Source organism: Elephas maximus, chromosome 3, assembly GCF_024166365.1.
Source record: "Elephas maximus indicus isolate mEleMax1 chromosome 3, mEleMax1 primary haplotype, whole genome shotgun sequence".
NCBI classification, from domain to species: Eukaryota; Metazoa; Chordata; class Mammalia; order Proboscidea; family Elephantidae; genus Elephas; species Elephas maximus.
This window is the reverse complement of record NC_064821.1, coordinates 52,787,315-52,807,087: the sequence shown is the minus strand read 5'-3', so window position 1 is coordinate 52,807,087 and position 19,773 is coordinate 52,787,315. Positions and strand designations below refer to the sequence as shown.

Here is a 19,773-nt window from a genome sequence, read left to right as displayed (position 1 = left end):
CATACGTGACAGAGTAGAACTGTCCCCATAGAATTTTCTTGGCTGTAATCTTTACAGAGGCAAATCACCAGGTCTTTCTCTTAAAGAGCTGTTGGGTGGGTTTGAAGTGCCAATCTTCCAGTTAATAGCCAAGTGCTTACCCACTGCAACACACCAAGGCTCCTGGGTATGAATATGAATAACCAGTCGCCATCAGGTTGACTTTGACTCATGGTGACCCCACATATGCCAGAGTAGAACTGTGCTCCATTGGGTTTTCAGTGATTTTTTTTTCAGAAGTAGATCAACAGGACTTTCTTCCAAGGTGTCTCTGGGTAGACTCCAACCTCCAAACTTTTGCTTAGCAGCTGAGTGTTCAGCTGTTTGTACCACCCAGGGACTCCAGGGTATGAATGGACCTACTGAATAAGGTAGAATCCCCCAATATGAAGCTGAGTCCTTTACCTATGAATGATTTCATCTTGTTTTATTAGGCTATCCATAATGAATCCCTAGTGAATATACACCACGGACTGCCAGAAGAACGAACAAATCTGTCTTGGAAGAAGTATAGCCAGAATGATTATTAGAAGCAAGGATGGCAAGACTTCGTCTCACATACTTTGGACATGTTATCAGGAGGGATCAGTCCCTGGAGAATGACTTCATGTTTGGTAAAGTAGAGGTTGGCGAAAAAGAGGAAGACCCTCAATGAGATAGACTGACACAGTGGCTGCAACAATGGGCTCAAACACAGCAACGATTGTGAGGATGGTGCAGGACCGGGCAATGTTTCGTTCTGCTGTACATAGTACATAGGGTCACTGTGAGTCAGGACCGACTCAACAGCACCTAACAACAACAACATCCATAAAAGTCCTCTTAGGTTAAAGGGCCTCTGCCCCACTTCCACCTCCACATGATGGAAAAGTTCCTTCCAGTTCTATTACTGCTGGCCTGCCATATCGTTCGTTATCTCATAGATGGAGAAGCAGCTTTGACTGTGTTTTATCTAGAAACTGTAAAGTTGACTTTAAAAATAAAGAGATCACAAGCTGAGTTACCCTCAGGGTTTTCAAAGAAAATCTATGGTGTTAGCCACCAGATTAAGATACTCTTTTCAGTTGCCTGGTGATTTCTATGTCTTGGCCTGTTCCAGAGGTCTAAACGCACAGCTATGTCTTTGAAGAGGACTCAATGGATTTGGAATGATTTCTGTGGCCACTGAAAAGTAGAATGTTTTTCTGAAAACATCCTAGGAAGTTTTCCTGTTTTCCCCTGTGGGATAAACTGTAGGATAATTAATAAATGGTTCTACCCCCCCCCCCCCCGCCCAATAACATTTGAGGTGCAGTAATGCTTTTGGAGAGACGTCACAACATGTATGTGGAAAACAAAAATGCCCACTTCTGTTCCTTTGCCCAGACATGGGTCTTCCCTGTGTCTCAGAACTGTACCCTATGTCTCAGAACTGAACCCAGAAGCTTGAAAATAAACACACTCAAAACTGTAGAAAGGTACCTGAGTTACTATTAAGTGAGTTCCTGCAACGAGAAGGAAGGTGTTAAGACTTTGCTTCTATTTCTCGCATCTTCTCAGTTACCCATGGCACCCCATTGGCTGGCCAATCTCCCAAGCTTATATAGAAGCTTCTTCGGAGTTGACACAGCCACTAAACTTTCAAGTTTCAAAGCTCCTTTGTACAAAGAAAGCCATTCCCTGATCCAGAGCTGTATACTGGACCCTCAACTCCAGGCAGATGCTGGGTTGTGGTCAACACCATCACTGATGTGGCTAATGGGTTATATTGCCTCATCCCTTTCCATGGATCCTGGTAAAGGTCTGGCCACGGAAAACCAAGGCAACTCTTAGAAGACTTTGTTCTGCTATCCTATATCTCACAGAATTGCAAACTCACTGAATTTTCCTCCAGGTATACATATTGTTGCCTAAGTAACACACTGTCTGATAGTCCCATGTCTGGCACCATGGTAGCTATTTTGTAGATGCTTGATGAGAATACTTACGGCCAGGTAGAAAATTTCTTTTCACTTATTCCTTGTATTAGTATATTCCTGAATTGTAAAATGGTACAGCTGCTGTGGAAAATGGTCTGGCAGTTCCTCAGAAAGTTAAACAAAATAACAACTGTGCCACCAAGGCTCCAGAATTACCACAGAATGCAGCAGTTCCATTTCTAGGTATATATATCTAAAAGAACTGAAACCAGGAACACAAACAGATACCTGTATACACACCAATGTTCTTGGCAGCACTATTCACAATAGCCAAAAGATGGAAACAAAAGATAAACAAAATGTGGTCCATGCATACAATGGAATATTATTCAGCCATAAGAGAAAATAAAGTCCTGATACACATTACAACATAGATGAGCCTTGAAAACGTTGTGCTGAATGAAGTCAGTCACAAAGGACAAACATTATATGATTCAACTCACAGGAAAGATCTAGAATAGGCAAATGTTGAGAGACCAAAGTTTATTCGTGGGTACCAGCAGTGGAAGGGAGGAGGAAATGGGGGACTCGTTGCTTAGAGGACACTGAGCTTCTCTGAAGAGTGATGGAAAAATTGGCAACAGATTAATAGTGAGGATTGCACACATCATAAGCACAATCAATGTCACTGAACTGTACGTGTGAAGAATGTTGAAATGGCAAATGTTTTGTTACATATGTATTTACCAAACACAAACACACCTTTAAAAAAAAAGCGAGAGATTATTTCCACTGTGTTACTGTGCACTGTGGTTAACCTGAGAATTGTTGAATACCTGCTCCCATATTTAATAAGGAAACCCTGGTGGCGCAGTGGTTAAGTGCTACGGCTGCTAACCAAGAGGTCAGCAGTTCGAATCCACCAGGCACTCCTTGGAAGCTCTATGGGGCAGTTCTACTCTGTTCTATAGGGTCACTATGAGTCCGAATGGACTCGATAGCAGCAGGTTTGGTTTTTTTTTTGTTGTTTTATATTTAATAAGAAGCCCTGGTGGTGCAGTGGCTAGCATCTACTGCTAACCAAAAGGCTGGTAGTTCAAATCCATCAGCTGCTCCTTGGAAACCATATGGGGCAATTCTACCCTGTCCTATAGGGTTGCCATGAGTCAGAATCGACTCAACGACAGCAGTGGGTTTCATTTTTTGTTGTTGTTATTGTTGTTTATATTTAATAAAATACCTAGATAACATGGTTGGAAATAGAAAAATTCACCTACGAGGATTAGCTTTGCTGCCCAGATGTTTGGTTTTTAATAAGCAGCAGCACCCACTCCCTGCATCAGGCCTGCACACTGCTCTGGTTGGCTTTTGGACGTGTGCTTCTTCCAAGAAATTGAAGAGATACATGTCAAGGCTGAGGAAATCAGATGGGCGTCACTAGTTCCTCGGGAAAAAAATCAGGAAGAAACCCCACACGTGAAGACTTGGAGCTTGGCCTCCTGACTTGGGAGAGGAGAGGGAAGCAGTTGTGCCGAATGCCCCAAAGATGTCTTCCTGGGCGTAGTTTTCTTTCGGCTCTGTGTCGGTGGCCCCCTCTGCCACCTACCAACGTTGAAAGCACCGTTCCGAAGGTCTCTTCAGCTAGTCATGCTCAAGAGAGAAAGAAATGGGGCCAATGACGTGAGAAGCTGAGGGAGATTCACTTTTCCATTCATTAGCAAGAGGTCACACTAAGTCACTGGACAGGTAGAAGGGGTAAGACATAAGGCCTCCCAACCTGATCCAGTCTCTCTTCTCTTGGTAGGGGGTGGTGAGAGGAACTGAGACCCACTGTGTGCCCTTCACAAGTCACATTTAATCCCTAGAGCCCTCCACAAGGTAGGCACTTTAATAATAGCTACTAATTTACTCAATTTGTTGACCCAAGCCATGGTCTTTTCAATCCCTACATGTGAACACAAATGCTGGACAAAAGGGAGACAGAGGAAAATTGATGCATTTGAACTGTGGTGTTGGTAAAGAATATTGAATATACCATGGACTGCCAGAAAAATGAACAAATCAGTCCTAGAAGAAAAAATTCAACCAGAATATTCCTTAGAAGCGAGGATGGCATAAACTTTGGCTTGCTTACTTTGGACATGTCACCAGTAAAGAACAATCACTGGAAAAGGACAATAATCTTGGTTAAGGGTCAGCGAAAACAAGGGAAACCCTCAATGAGATGGACTAACACAATAGCCAAAATAATGGGCTCAAACATACCAACAGTAATGAGGATGGCATAGGACCAGGCAATGTTTCATTCTGCTATACATAAGATCGCCAAGAGCCAGAGCTGACTCAACGGCACCTAAAAACAGCTCAGTTTATAGGAGAACGTACAAAACATGGCACTAAAATACTCTCTCTTAATCCTTAAAAAAGCCTTGTGAGCTAGTATTATCTCATTATATAGATACGGAGGTCAGGCTGAGAGGCTAAGTAAGCTGTCCACGCAGTGAGCAAGTGGTAAAGCAAGGATCAGACGTCAGGCTCTATCAGACTCAAACACACACACCTAACCTCCAGTCATGCAGCCTTCACCTTTATTAATCACTTTTCCCCCGGCCCTCACTCAAAAGGTCCGGAATCAAACTGAATCTGCTCCAATTATGGGCTTCTGCAGGGGCTTGAGGTTGGGATGCTCTGGGCCCCTGAATCCTCATCTTTCACTCCAACACTGCCCACCCAAACCCTAACCTACACTTCATGGCCCACGTAAAACACCCCTTTACTTCAGAGCCCTCCCAACGTGCTCAGGAGAAAATGGAAGTCTCTGAGTGGTACACATGGTTAACGCACTCAGCTGCTAACCAAAAGGTTGGTAGTTTGAGCCTACCCACAGGTGCCTCAGAAGAGAGGACTGGCAACCTACTTCTGAAAGATCAGTCACTGAAAACCCTACGGAGCACAGTTCTACTTTGACACATGGGGTCACCCCATGAATTCAAATTGACATGATAGCAGCTGGTGGGGGTGGGGGGAGAACTACTGTAGGACTTGATACTTTCTCCCTACTTGTGTTGGAGCCCTGGTGGCACAGTGGTGAAGAACTATAGCTGCTAACCAAAAGGCTGGCAGTTCAAATCCACCAGCCACTCCTTGGAAACCCTAGGGGCAGCTCTACTCTGTCCTGTAGGGTCACTACGAGTCAGAATCAACTTGATGGCAACAGGTTTTACAATGAGTAATGTCTGTTAAGTTCCTTGAGGACAACATCTCATTCTGTTCTAAGTTTATGGCCCAGTCACTTTGCTGGTTGAAGGAAAACATAAATGATACTCAGTTTTTCAGGGTTCACTGGGATGAATACAACTTATCCACTTTACCCCTGATAAAACAGAGCTCAGACCAAAACCAAACCCATTGCCGTCGAGTCGATTCCAACTCATAGCAACCCTACAGGGCAGAGTAGAACTGCCCCACAGAGTTTCCAAAGAGCGCCTGGTGGATTCGAACGCCTCAAATATTAAAAGTAGAGACTGTTGGCTATAATCTCCACCAAGATTATTCAAGTTGAGGAGAGGTTTCTCTCTTGACCAAGAGCAAAATTTCCTCAGTGAAAGAGGAAATGAGTTCATAGTTTTATGGACTGGAATCAACACCTCGAGCAACTTCCCTGAATCCTCACTAGGGCCAACACCCAGCAGGAAAGAGGCCTGTATAGGGAGGCCCATTTAATACTTGAGTAGGCTGAATAGTTCTCGAGAATCCAGACAACCAAGACCTACTTTAGAAGCACTTCCTTAGAGCAGAGCATCTCAACGGGCGGTGGAGTGTTTGGAAAATACTTTCCATCTGCTCGGAAATGAATGGAAGCCTGAGCTTCTGATTCACTCAGGGCCCCGGGCTGAGCAGGCCCTGATTTTGCAAGAACGAAAAGAGAAGTTTGGAACTGATCTCACCACCCACCCATGCGGCTCACAGACAGGCCAGCTGTGAGCCCAGGAGGACGAGGCCTGCAGGAATGTGCGGAATGTGGCTGTGTTTCCACTGGCTGCCCTTGGCCTTGATCCTGAACCTGGTTTGAGAGCTTGAAGTGTGTTATTATTTGCACAGATTTTTTGTTTTGCTTTGTTTTTTAATAATTGTTCTCAGCTGGGAGTTATCTCTTTATATCCTTCTTACCCTCCCTGGCTATCTACCTCCCTTTGCTCTGATGCATGTAGAATTCAGACAGCAAATTTGTCCCCAGAATTTACCTTTCTGATGCCATTTTACCTGACTATCTTCCCAGGTGGAGTGCCTGGGTGGTCCAAATGGTTAACACTACCCAAAAGGTTGGTAGACTGAGTCCACCCTGAGGCACCTCAAAAGAAAATCCTGGAGATCTACTTCCAAAAATAGTCAGCCATCAGAAATCCTAGGGATCACAGTTCTACTCTGACACTCATGGGGTTGCCATGTGTTGGAGACAACTCAAAGGCAACTGGTTTACTGGTCTATTCCCAGACATAAATCTGGATGTCTTCCTACTACCTCAATTTCACCATGTCTAAAACAGAGCACACAAGCTCTTACTCCTTCTCACCAAACTGGTTTCTAACCTCTCACCCCTCCTACCTGATCTGTATATTCTATCACCTGCCTTCTAGTGATTCCTGCTAAGAGTCTTGGGTCACTGTTTTCCCTCCCACTTCTTCCTTCCAAATGCATATTATATACCTATCATGTGCTCTTTTGGAGCCCTGGTGGTGCACTGGTTAAGCACTTGGCTGCTCACCAAAAAGATCAGCAGTTTGAATCCACCAGCCGTTCCACAGGAGAAAGGCGTGGCAGTTTGTTTCTATAAAGATTACAGCCTTGGAAGCACTATGGGACAGTTCTATCCTGTCCTGTAGGGTTGTTAGAAGTCAGAGTCGGCTTTACAGCAATGGGTTTGTGTGCTCTCTTAAGTGCTGAATAAGACCTGGGTCTTGCTCTTTAAGGTGTGAGAGATGTACACACATAATTAAAATATAGTAATGAGACTAACTGAAACAATTTTGAAAAAGAACCAAGCTGGAGAACTCACCCTTCTCAATTTCCAAACTTACTACAAAGCTACAGTAATCAAGACAGTGTGGTACTGGCATAATGATCGTCATACAAGTAGATTAGAATTGAGAGTTCAGAAGTCAACCCATACATTTGTGGGTAACTAATTTTGGACAAAAAGGCCAGGACGATTCAATGGGGGAAAAGAATAATCTTTTCAGCAAATGATGCTGGGACAACTGGTTACAAAAAGTGAATGCAAAATGAACAATGACATAAGTGGAAGTGCTAAAACTACACAACTCTTGAAGAAAAAAAACATAGCTGTCAATCTTCATGACCTTACAGTAGAAAATGGTTTCTTACTATATATATATCATATAAAACGTAAAGGCCACGAAAAAAAAAGATACATGGGAGGTTATCAAAATTTAAAACTTGTGTGTTTCAAAGGACCCTATCAAGAAAGTACAACATCAACAGATGGATGGATAAACAAAATGTGGGCATACGTACAATGGAATACCATTCTACCAAAAGAAGAAATAAAGTCTTCGTACATGCTACAGTGTGGATGGAGCTTGAATACATTATGCTGAGCTAAATAAACTAATCACAAAAGGGCAAATATTGTATGGCCTCATTTATACAAAAAAAGACAAGAAAATGCAAATGTAGAGACCAAAGTTTACTAGTGGTTATCTGGAGAGGGAGGGCGGGCCAAAAGGGAAGTTAACAGTAATAGAAACATCACATTATTAAGGGTAGGGTTACATAGCCGATTACTATAATTGCTGTCAATAAGTTGTACAACTGTAAAAAGTTGAACCGGCAAAGTTATATGATAGACATATTTACAACAACAACCAAAAAAAAAAAGAGTAGTAGCTGAGGTTGCCTATGTGTAACTAAACATCTCACAGGATTTAGTTCCTTGGTTTGGAGGTTTAGGGTCAAAGTTTCATGGGACATCCCAGTTAACTGGCCTAATAACATGGTTAGTGCTTCTGTTCTACCTCCTAGCTCATTATGAAGTGCCTGAGGTCTTAAAAGTTTGCAAGTGGCCATCCAAGGCACAACAATTGATCTGTATTCACCTGGAGCAACAGAGGAAGAAAGAGAGTCAGGAATAGGAGGAAGATAGGGAATGTGTAGCTAATTGCCTCCACAAACAACTGCCCTTTTTTCCATTAGGCCAAAAGAACTGGATGATGCCTGGCTACCTTTATTGAACATTTTTATCAAAGATTCCATAGAAGAATTCTGATCAAAAGGGGGAAAATGGAGAACAGAATTTTAAACTCTCATAGACTCCAGAACTTCCTGAAGCCGTGGAGGGTTGATGAGCTCCTGAAACTACTGCCCTGAGATAATCTTTAAACTTTAAACCAAAATATCCCCTGAGCTATCCTTAAAACCAAACAATAGTTTAGCTTAGCTAGTAAAAAAAGTCTGCCTTGAGCATTATACTCTTTTAAGAATTATCTCCGTGGAATTGAACAAGTAGGAACCATAGGGGGCCGTGAGTTATGTTAATGGGGGAGGGACAACTCAGAAAAGGAAGGTGATTGCACCTAGTGTTACATAACATGTGTATAAATTTTTGTATGAGGAATTAACTTGTGCTGTAAACTTTCACCTAAAGCACGGTTAAAAAAAAAAAAAGAAGAAGAAAGGAGGGTGAGAATGGTTGTATAACTCAAAGAATGTAATCAATGTCATTAAATTGAACACGTAGAAACTGTTCAATTGGTGTATGTTTTACTGTGTGTATTCTCAATAACAAAATTAAAAAGTGGGGGGAATGTACAAGCATAACCGACAAAGTAGAAAAAAACATTGAAAATCGTGTATGTGACCAAGAACTAGTATCTAGAATAGAGAGTTCTTTCAACTCAACAATAAAAAGATGACCCAATTAAAAAGTAGACAAAGGATTTGAATAGACATTTCGCCAAAGAAGATACACAAATGACAAAAAACTACATGAAAAGATGCTCAATGTCGTTGTTGTTGTTGTAGGCTGCAAGTCCCCGACTCACGGCAACCCCATGCACAATGGAACGGAATGTTGTCAGGTCCTATGACATCCCCATGATTGGCTGGAGATCAGATCACTGTGACACAGAGTTTTCATTGGCTGATTTCCAGAAGTAGATCTGCAGGCCTTTCTTCCTAGTCCTTCTTAGTCTGGAAGCTTCTCTGAAACCTATTTAGCATCATAGCCACACACAAGTCTCCAGTGACAGATGGGTGGTGGCTGCATATGAGATATACTGGCTGGGAATTGAACCTGAGTCTCCTGCATGGAAGGTGGGAATTCTACCACTGAAACACCAATGCCTTAGTCAATGTCATTCCAAAAACCCGGTGCCATCAAGCTGATTCCGACTCATAGCGACCCTACAGGACAGAGTAGAACTGCCCCACATAGTTTCCAAGGAGCGCCTGGTGGATTTAAACTGCCGACCCTTTGGTTAGCAGCCGTAGCACTTAACTACTACACCACCAGGGTTTAGGGAAATGCAAATCAAAACCAATAGGATGGCTATAATCAAAAAGATAGACAAACTAGAAAGAAACTTGACAAAGATACAGGTCTAATTGCAACAATCTTCAACTCGTAAATGTACACAAAACACTCCACCAAACAGCAGCAAAGTATACATTCTTTTCCAGCATACATAGAACATTCTCCTGAATAGGCCACATTTTAGGCCACAAAGCAAGCCTCAATAAGATAAGAAACACCAAAATAATACAAAGCGTTTTCTTTGATCACAACACTACCAAAGTTGAAATCAATGACATGCAGAGAGCAAGGAAAAAAATCAAATACATGGAAAGTGAAGAACACCTTACTTAAAAACCACTGAGTAATAGATGAAATCAAAGATGAAATGAAAACTTGTCTTACCAAAACTTTTGGGACACAGCAAATGCAACGCTCAAGGACAATTTATAGCAATAAATACACACATCAAAAAAGAAGGGCCAAGAAGACAAGAATCATCTTAGGTGAAGGGAGGGACAGCACACAATACAGGGGAAGTCAGCACAATTGGATTAAAACAAAAGCTAAGAAGTTTCCTGAACACAAACGCTTTGATGGACAGAGTAGCAGAGGTGGGGGTCTAGGAACCATGGTTTCAGAGGACATCTAGGCCAACTGGCATAACAAAGTTTATTAAGAAAATGTTCTGCATCCCACTTGTGAGTGGTGTCTGGGGTCTTAAAAGCTTGTGAGCGGCCATCTAAGATGCATCAAGTTGTCCCAACCCACCTGGAGCAAAGGAGAATAAAGAACACTGAAGACACAAGGAAAATAGCCCAAGAGACAAAAATGGCCACATAAACCAGAGACTCCATCAGCTTGACACCAGAAGAACTAGATGGTGCCCAGCTACCACCAATGACTGCCCTTACAGGGAACACAACAGAGAGTCCCTGATAGAGCAGGAGAAAAGTGTGGTGCAGAACTCAAGAAGACCAAACTTAATGGTCTGACTGAGACTAGAGGAGCTTAAGACACGGCCTCCAGACTCTCTGTTAACCCAGAACTAAAGCCATTGCCGAAGCCAGCTCTTCAGACAAAGATTAGACTGGACTATAAGACTCAAAATAATACTTGTGAAGAGTGTGGTTCTTCTTAGTTCAAGTAGATACACAAGACTAAATGGGCAGCTCCTGTCCGGAGGTGGGATGAGAAGGCAAAAAGGGATAGGAGCTGGTAGAATGGACACAGGGGAAACATGCGGTAGAAAGGGAGAGTGTACTGTCTCTTTAGCAAGGTATGTATAAGCTTTTGTGTGAGCAACTGACTTGGTTTGTAAACTTTCACTTAAAGCAGAATTAAAAACAAAAGTGGAAGAGACAGCCTTTTTAACAAAGGGTGCTAGCAAAACTGGATGTCCATCTGTAGAAAACGAAGCAGGATCCATACCTCACACCATACACAAAAACTAAGTCAAAATGGATTGAAGACCGAAATATGAGACCTAAAACTACAGAAGTCATAGAAGCAAAATAGGGACAATACCAGGGGCCCTAATATATAGCATAAGTAGAATACCAAACATAACTAAAAATGCACACACTGCGGAAGATTAACTAGATAAATGGGACCTCCTAAAAATTAAATGCTCTTTAGAAGCAAGAATGGCAAGACTTTGTCTCATGTACTTGGGACACGTGATTAGGAAAGACCAGTCCCTGGAGAAGGACAACATGCCTGGTAAAGTAGAGGGTCAGAGAGGGAGAGGAAGACCCTCAACGAAATGGACTGACACAGTGGCTGCAAAAATGAGTTCAAGCACAGCAGAGATTTTGAGGATGGCGCAGGACGGGGCAGTGTCTAATTCTGTTGTACTTAGGGTCACTATAAGTCAGAACCAACTCAAAGGCACCAACAACAACAAAAATTAAACACTTATGTTCAACAAAATACTTCTCCAAGAGTAAAAAGAGAACCTACAGGTTGAGAAAAAATTTTTGGCTATGGCGTATCCGACAAGGGTCTAATCTTAAAAATTTATAGAAAATTTCAACAGCTCAACGATAAAAAGACAGGACAATCCAATTATAAAATGGGCAAAGGATATGAACAGGCACTTCAAAGAAGACATTCAGTAAGCTAACAAACACATGAAGAAATGCTTGCTATCCACAGCAATTACAGAAATTTAAACCAAAACTACAATGAGATACCACCTCATCCCAACATTACTGGCACTAATCAAAAAAAAACACACTGCTGGTAGAGATGTAAAATGATACAACCACTATAGAAAACAGTATGGTACTTCTTCAAAAACCTAGAAATAAAATCCCACTCTTAGGTATATACCCTAAAGATATAAGAGCCGAGACATATGCATACCCATGTTCATTTCAGCATTATTCTCAATAGCAAAATGATGGAAACAACCTAAGTGTCTGTCTTAGGCATCTAGTGCTGCTATAAGAGAAACCCCACAAGTGGATGGCTTCATCAAAGAGAAACTTATTTTCTCACAGTTTAGTAGGCTTGAAGTTCAAATTCAGGGTATCAGCTCCAGGGGAAGGCTTTCTCTGTCAGCTCTGCAGGAAGGTCCTTGTCATCAATCTTCCCCTGGACTAGGAGCTTCTCAGGCTCAGGGACCCCAAGAACAAAGGACACACACTCTGCTCCCTGTGCTGCTTTCTTGGTGGTATGAAGTCCCTCCTCTCTGCTTCTCTTTCCTTTTATTTCTTGTAATATAAAAGATGGTGCAGGCCACACTCCGGGGAAACTCCCTTTACCTTGGATCAGGAATGTGACCTTAGTAAAGGTGTTACAATCCCAGCCTAATCTCTTTAACGCAAAATCACAATCACAAAATGGAGGACAACCACCCAATACTGGGAATCATGGCCTAACCAAGTTGACACATATTTTGGGGGAACAAAATTCAATGCATGACGGTGTCCGTCAACAGATGAATGGATTAACAAATGCTGGTAAATACACACAATGGAATACTATGCAACAATAAAGAATAATGATGAATTTGTGAAACATCTCACAACATGGATGTATTTGGAGGGCATTATGCTGAATAAAATAATTCAATCACAAAAGAAAAAATATTGTATGAGACCCGTATTATAAAGTAACAACAAAAAGGTTTACACACAGAAAAAACAAACAAAAAAAAACATTCTTTGATGGTTACCAGGGGTGGGAGGGAGAGAGAGGGAAAATTACCAAATAGATAGAGGACACAAGTTAATATTGGTGAAGGGAAAGGCAGAACACAACATGGGAGAAGTCAGCACAACATGACCAAGGCAAGAGAGGACGCTGAGAGAGATGCAAGAATAAAGGGCAACTACCGAAACTACTATCTGTAGCATAGACAATCCTGCAACAGTAGTATTAACAAAGGAGAATTTACGAATGGATACATAGGTAGATAGATATGCCAAGAGGTGTGGGAGGGTATAAGGGAGCACATCCACCAGCAGATTCAGGTTTGGTGGTGGGTATTTCTACATACATGACTGTAGGTGCTCCTCATATGTTAATACAGACAACAGAGCACACAAGGGATACAGTCAGGGAAAATGCTTAGACATGACCAAACACCTCTCGGGATGAAGTTACTAGGCTCGAAGTCAAAGGACCATACACTCAGGGGACATCTATGTAGGCTTTGCAATAGCTCAGGCGTTTTTTCCGAGTCCCCTCTGAGTGGACTCAAACATCTAACTTTTGGTTAGCAGCCAAGCACATTAACTCTTTGCACCACCCAGTGACTCCGTTATTATATAGTTACTGTTAATAACACCACCATTAATGATCCAGTTCCCTTAGCTTTACAGATTCAGAAATTTAATCTTACTGTGGGTTGATCCAGTTCAGATGAAAATAACATTAGTCAAACTCACAAAAGGGCAGAATACCACACAGTTTAATTAGAATGAGAAATCAGTTTTCCAGTTTTTTAATACACACACTGGCTATCCAAATCATGAATTCTCAGTAGCAAAATATGAGATGCTGTTCAGTACACAGAACAAAAGCCAAGGATGAGGCTGTTTGATGGAATACATTTTCAGACCGATAGAGCTGGGACTCCTGATTCAGACCCGCCTTTGCTGAGATCAGAACACCCACGGCCATCAGACAGAACACCTTCCATGCCAGCTTTAAGCAGAGACAATGTTTGCCTTGCTCCCCATTGCCCCCCACTGCCTGACTCACAGCAGCTGATAAATATTTGTACAATAAATGAATTTCTTGGGCAAGTTTAACATCAACAGATTCTTGTTCCTTTGCTGTCCCTTTTTATATTCTAGGCAAACCGCCTCTTCTCCTTCGGGCAGGATGTTATTCATTGAACCACAGCTTTTCTTACATCAAACCAAACCCCAGTTGCTGCGAAGTCTATTCTGACTCATGGGGATTCCAGGTGTTACAACACAGAGCTGCTCCGTAGGTTTTCTTGGCTGTCATCTTTTTTGGAAGCAGATCACCAGGCCTTTATTCTGTGGAACCACTGGGTGGGTTCAAACCCCCAACCTTTAGGTTAATAGCCGATCATAAAGTGCTTACTCTACCCAGAGACCTCTTTCTTACATTAGTTGCATTTTTTTTTCCTCAATGGAGTCATCTTGACAAATTTTGGGAAATACCCTCTTCTTATCAGTAGTACATTTACAAATCTTCTAAACAAGCCCTCTCCTGCTCCTTCCTATGGTCTGTGTAACTGGCATTCCCCTCTTTTTTTTCTTCCAATTGCTACTGAGTTGGTTCCAACTCATGGCAAGCCCATGTGTATCAGAAAAGAAATAGTTCCACAGGGTTCCCAGTGGCTGATTTTTTGAAAGTAGATGGCCAGGCTTTTCTTTCGATGTGTCTGGGTAGACCACCAGCCTTTGGGCTAGAGCCAAGTGCTTAACCAGTTGCACGACTCAGGGACTCCTGCCATTCTCCTACATACTACATATATGACAATTATTGCCCATGTGTGATGTCCTCTCTCTGCGGCCCTGGAACCGTTTGCTGCTCTGCCCCTCTGACCAAGGTTCAAGAGTACCTCTTCCTGCCAGAAAGGCGATCATCCTTTAGGTAGTTTCGCTGCATTAAATTCAATGTTGTAATAACTTATCCATATTCAGCTCCCCAAGCAACTATATGAATGAGCTGGCCACGTTTGTAGGCTTCCTCCTGGACTTCGCTTGATCCAAGGACAAGCCCATCTCCTCTTAACAGTTGTCAAAGGCACTCAGCCAGCCGAGAAGGAGAAACAGCCCATCCATCCGTCCCTTTCTGTTGAAGGGTAAAGGAATGCTGAGCAGACTGGCTGGTGAGCACTGAGGCTGGACACATGCAAAGGAAACAGTCACCTGGTTTTCCTGTCTTGGGTGAACTTGGCAGAATCCTAGTTGTTCCCTAACCTGGCTCCATCTCCTATTGTTGTGAACCGCCCTTGAGTCGGGCCCCCTACTCACAGCGACCCCATGCACAACACAACAGAACAAAACGTCTGCCTGCTCCTGCACCATCCCCATGATCAGTTGCAGACTGGACCACTGTGATCCTAAGGTTTCCAATGGTTGATTTTGAGAAGTAGATTGCCAGGGCTTTCTTCCTAGTCCATCTTAGTCTGGAAGCTCTACTGAAACCTGTTCAGCGTCATAGCAACACACAGGCCCTCGCTGCAGGGAAGCCCCCACTTACAGAGAGGTGGTGGCTATGCATGAGGTGCGTTGGCCAGGAGGAATCGAACCTAGGCCTCCCACATGAAAGGCGAGAATTCTACCATTGAACCACCACTGCCCTCGCTCCATGTCCTAACAGTTGGATAAATTATCTAACCATTTGCCTTTCCCAGCAAATTTTAGGAAATCAGTAGGGAAAGGCTTCAAAATTCCAATCAAACCCAAACCAAACCCACTGCCATCGAGTCGATTCCAACTCACAGCAACCCAACAGAACAGAGTACAACTACCCCATGATGTTTCCAAGGCTGTGATCCTTACAGAAGCAGACCGCCTTATTTTTCTCCCAGGGAGCAGCTGGTGGGTTCATACCACCAACCTTCTGCTTAACCATGGGGCCACCAGGGTACCTTAACTCCAATCAAGAGGAGCATTATCTCCTGCCCACCCCTCTGGGAATCCTAAAACAAATCTCAGTTAACTATTCACTTGTCTTTATAAGTACACAAACCACCCTCATGCCTCAAGCATTTCATTCTCCTTGAACAAAATGCTCACGCTGGTATTTCCTGGACAGGTTTCAGTGGCGACAGGGAAGGCATGGCTTCCTTAAAGAATCTTGCAGGATCTTATTCAGACGTATCATGTGAGTTTCTCAAGGGTCGTTCTGGGTATCGAGTCTTCTCTCCCTCCTTGTCCTCCCCCATAATACTTCCAACAAGTTGTAACCTGACATGCCTGTTCTTTGGGCCAGAAATATGACAACTATTCAGATAAGCCAGTGGAATTTAAAGTGCAGGTTCACGGCTTTGGCGCTTTATAACATTAGGCGTGCCTGCCTCTAAAGTGTACAGAGAAATAAACCCTGCAGCTAGTAACATACCAAGCACTCAGGAGATAGTTAATAACAATTTGTGGGATGAAGTAATGAATTCCATTTTAACGTAGGGGGATATTTTTACCCGTAAAGGATTATGGTATTTAATGTAATTTTTATACCTTTAAAAAATGTTTTTATAAGTTAAAAATTTTTTTGTTTTCATGTGTAAGGAGCTTAAAGTGAGGTTAACTTTTAATTTCAAGTTCAACCTTTGGTTTTCTTTAAGACAGCGTAACGGAGTGAAAAGAGCTTGGTGTTTGGAGGCAGACCCATTTCTGATTCCCAGTTCTGGCATAGTTTGAAGATAACGTATAATTTACGGGACTTGCAATGAGTAAATGAGGTGGCCTGTGACATTCCTGCACGTGGTGGGAGACGGGAATGGGAGGGGCGGGGTGGCCTTCCTACCAGGCCAGACCATCTGTTGTCATGCAAAGGTTTGGGGTCTTCTAATTCCCTGGTAAAGAGTCACTCGGAGTCCCTGGGTGGTGCAAACGGTTGATGCGCTCAGCTGCTAATCAAAAAGTTGAAGGTTCAAGTCCACCCGGCGTTCCCTTGGAAGAAAGGCCTGGTGATCTACTTTGAAAAATCAGCCCTTGAAAACTCTGTGGAGCACACCTCCACTCTGACACAAGGGGTCATCATGAATCGGAATCGCTGAGATGCCGTTCACTTCAGAGGCCAGAAAAAATGAGAAGAGGCCGTATCCCTCAGGTTCAACCCACTTGGCCACATCTACACTTAGCCTTCTCATATTTGGATACTTGTTTTTTTTAATGTGCTTTTCTGTATTATAGGGGCTCTGGTGCACAGTGGTCAAGTGTCTGGCTGCTAACCAAAAGGTCGGCAGTTCGAATCCACAGGCCGCTCCTTGGAAACCCTATGGGGCAGTTCTACTCTGTCCTATAGGGTTGCTATGAGTCCAAATCGACTTGACAGCAACGAGTTCTATATTATATGATAATTTGGATCTCATTTACCAGTGTAACAGCTAGGTCTCCCTCACGAAGCCTCTAACAGACCTGTTCTTTTTTAAAGGCTTGCTCCACGGCTAAGTGTAACCGAAACTCTCACCAGCTCATGATGATCTCCAAAAAAAGAAAAAAAAAAACAGAAAACCCAACCCATTGCCACCAATTCCAACTCACTGAGACCCTATAGGACAGAGCAGAACTGCCTCTTGTGGTTTCCAAGGCTATAATCTTTTTGGGAGCCAAGTGCCACATCTTTCTCCTGTGCAGCAGCTAGTGGGTTCGATCAAACCTCCAACCTTTCGGTTAGGAGCCGAGCACACAACCACTACGCCACCAGATCTCAGGGACTCCGAAATTGGCAAATATTCCCGGGAAATCACAGGGAAATTTGTGTGCTGCATGATTAATCTCGGGTGGCTGGGTTCCGGAAAAGCACATGTGTGTTTGCAACAAGCAGCAGCTTGCAGAATCTCACAAAACAAACTGTTTCATGGAGAGGCCCTGAGGTCGGGGTTTTGGACTGAAGTTCAGAGAGTGGGGCTTGGCAATGGCAGAAAATGCCAGATGAGCGGACAACGGATCTCCTTTGAGTACACTAATATTCAAAGAGACGGCACCCTGAACAAGATGATAAAATGGAGCCAGAGTCTAACACAGCATAAGAGAAGCCCAGTAGGGTGCAGGATCATATGAGAAGGATAATAAAATTCATCACAATAATTACCCCCAGCCCAGGTCCCCAACAAGCACCAACAATAGCTCAGCTCAATGAAGTTATTCATCCATATTCAAGTCGCCTTGCTCATTATCTGCAGACAAAAACCCCGCTGGGGCCTCACTCCTTCCAGGCTCCCGGCAGCCCTCCCCACAGTCAGCAGACCTTCTTTCTTCAGCAACCCCGTTTCTAGAACCAAACGCAGCTGTTTTTGCAGACAAGACTTAACACCGCCTTTTAGGAGTACCTTGGACATTCAGGAACGGCTTTAATTACAACTAACCCTTCCCTGGGAGAGAAGCGAGGGTGATGCTCAGCTGCTGTCCTTAGTGGACCTGGGATGGGGCTCCGTTTGGGGGGCCTCCCACACCTCTCACTGGTGAGCACAAAATGGTGTCATCTGCACATTGTCTCACCAAAAAGGAAATGCAGTTGATATACACAACTGTATATATTCCAGAGGAAACAAGAGTTCCAAAGATAGGACTGCAGGAATAGCCCACGGGCCATAAAGAGAGTCCATTCTTCCCCACGCTGTCTAGCACAGAGTAGGCAACCTGTATAATTTCTGTAAGGTGGGATATTTTTGTCTCTGCATGGAATTATAGAAACCTAGGTTAGGTCTGCCCCCTCCATCAAACTCTTCCCTCCAGGAAGGATCCTTCTGAGTCTAGGTCTAGCTCACTCTTCAATTTGCACAATGAAGGTGTTTAACTTTTCAGAGCCCAGCTCACCACCCTCCAACTCCAAGCATCACTAGTGGGCTAACCATGCCTTCAACCTACTTAGTGAACCCCTACTACGTGCCAGACACCATTTTGACCCTAGGGATCAAGACTAGATGGAGCTGTGTCCTCAGGAGCTTCTACTCTACCTGGCAAACCAATAAAAATAAAAACCAAGGTAAAAATAAAATATTGACCACTGATCATGGATATCACCAGCAGGCTGGGCACAAAGAGGAAAGGGAGGTGAAGGAGATGTAAGAGGAAGAGGAGGAAATGGGAAAGGGAAGAGGAAAGAGGCTGGTGATGGGGCAGGTAGCATCCCTCCTCATCAAAATCTTAAACATTTAAAGTTATTTAAAGAAATCACGACATTAATTCAGTTATTGACATCGGCCAGACTCAATATGTGGCCCCAAACGAATTTAAACCTCAGGTTTCACAATCCTTCACTCGTTCAGGCTACTCAGTCAGGAAACACTTTGGCTCTTTCTGTCCCCTCCACACAGCTATCCTCATTAGCTGAGGCCTCTTCCAGTACCTGCCCAGCGATGGGCAGCATGGAGTGTGTCTGCATGCTGGCCCACAGGGTGTTAAGACCTGGCAGCCGAAAAAGAGGAAAAGCAGGAAGAATCCTCCTCCCTTCTCACCCCGCCCCGCCACCTCAGGTCCCTCTGGACTCCCGGTGCCAAATTTCCTTGGCCGCGGTAACCCTCCAGTACACAGCCCTGCGGGAATGCCCGGTCTCCCCTGCCACGGAGAACGGCTTGCTCCTGTTATCTCCAACCCAAACTGGCATTGTGAGCTGAGCAGGGGGTGGCAGGAGGTCAGCTGAACCAGAGCGAGGCCCCTCTGCCCCCACCTTACGCCCGTGGCTTGGGGGCCCGCTCATCTGCTTCTTTGAGGCTCTGCACCAGCTTCGCACATACACCCGCAGCTCCTTCCGCTCTCCTGGGCAACCTCACAAACCAGGCAAAGCCTTCCAGCGAGTCTCAGATCATTCCCACCAGCAATGGAAGGTATCACTCGTGTTGGCTCTTACCTCCTTCTGCCAGGACCCAGAGTGACGCGCTTCCCAAGATGAGGAGCAGAACCGGCACCTTCAACATGCTTTTAGTTGGCTGATTCTCTTTGGGGCCGAGAAGCTAGTGTTTGTGCTGCGCAAAGATAAAAAGCTGGTGGCCCCAAGCCCTCGCCTGAAGGACCAGGAGAGCGGGATAGGAATGCGGGGAGCAAAAGGCCCAGAGCAGGAGTCCCCAAGCTTCCTCCACTGCAACTAACGGAGGAGCCCGCCTTAAGGAGAGCAAACTTTGCAGTTCAGAACTTTCCGAGCGGAGTC

At 43.9% G+C, this 19,773-nt stretch overlaps 1 protein-coding gene across 3 annotated transcripts in view; it reads right to left on the bottom strand.

The window, feature by feature from the left end:
• The window catches only part of PDPN (podoplanin), a 43,211-nt gene extending 23,445 nt beyond the window's left edge, over positions 1-19,766 (bottom strand). For all 3 annotated transcript variants that reach the window (XM_049877972.1, XM_049877973.1, XM_049877974.1), the window contains exon 1: positions 19,477-19,766. In XM_049877972.1, the coding sequence (XP_049733929.1) occupies positions 19,477-19,543 (67 nt within the window). In that variant the 5' untranslated portion in view covers positions 19,544-19,766. The remainder of the gene's footprint in view (positions 1-19,476) is intronic.
• Between the last annotated feature and the right edge of the window lie 7 nt (positions 19,767-19,773).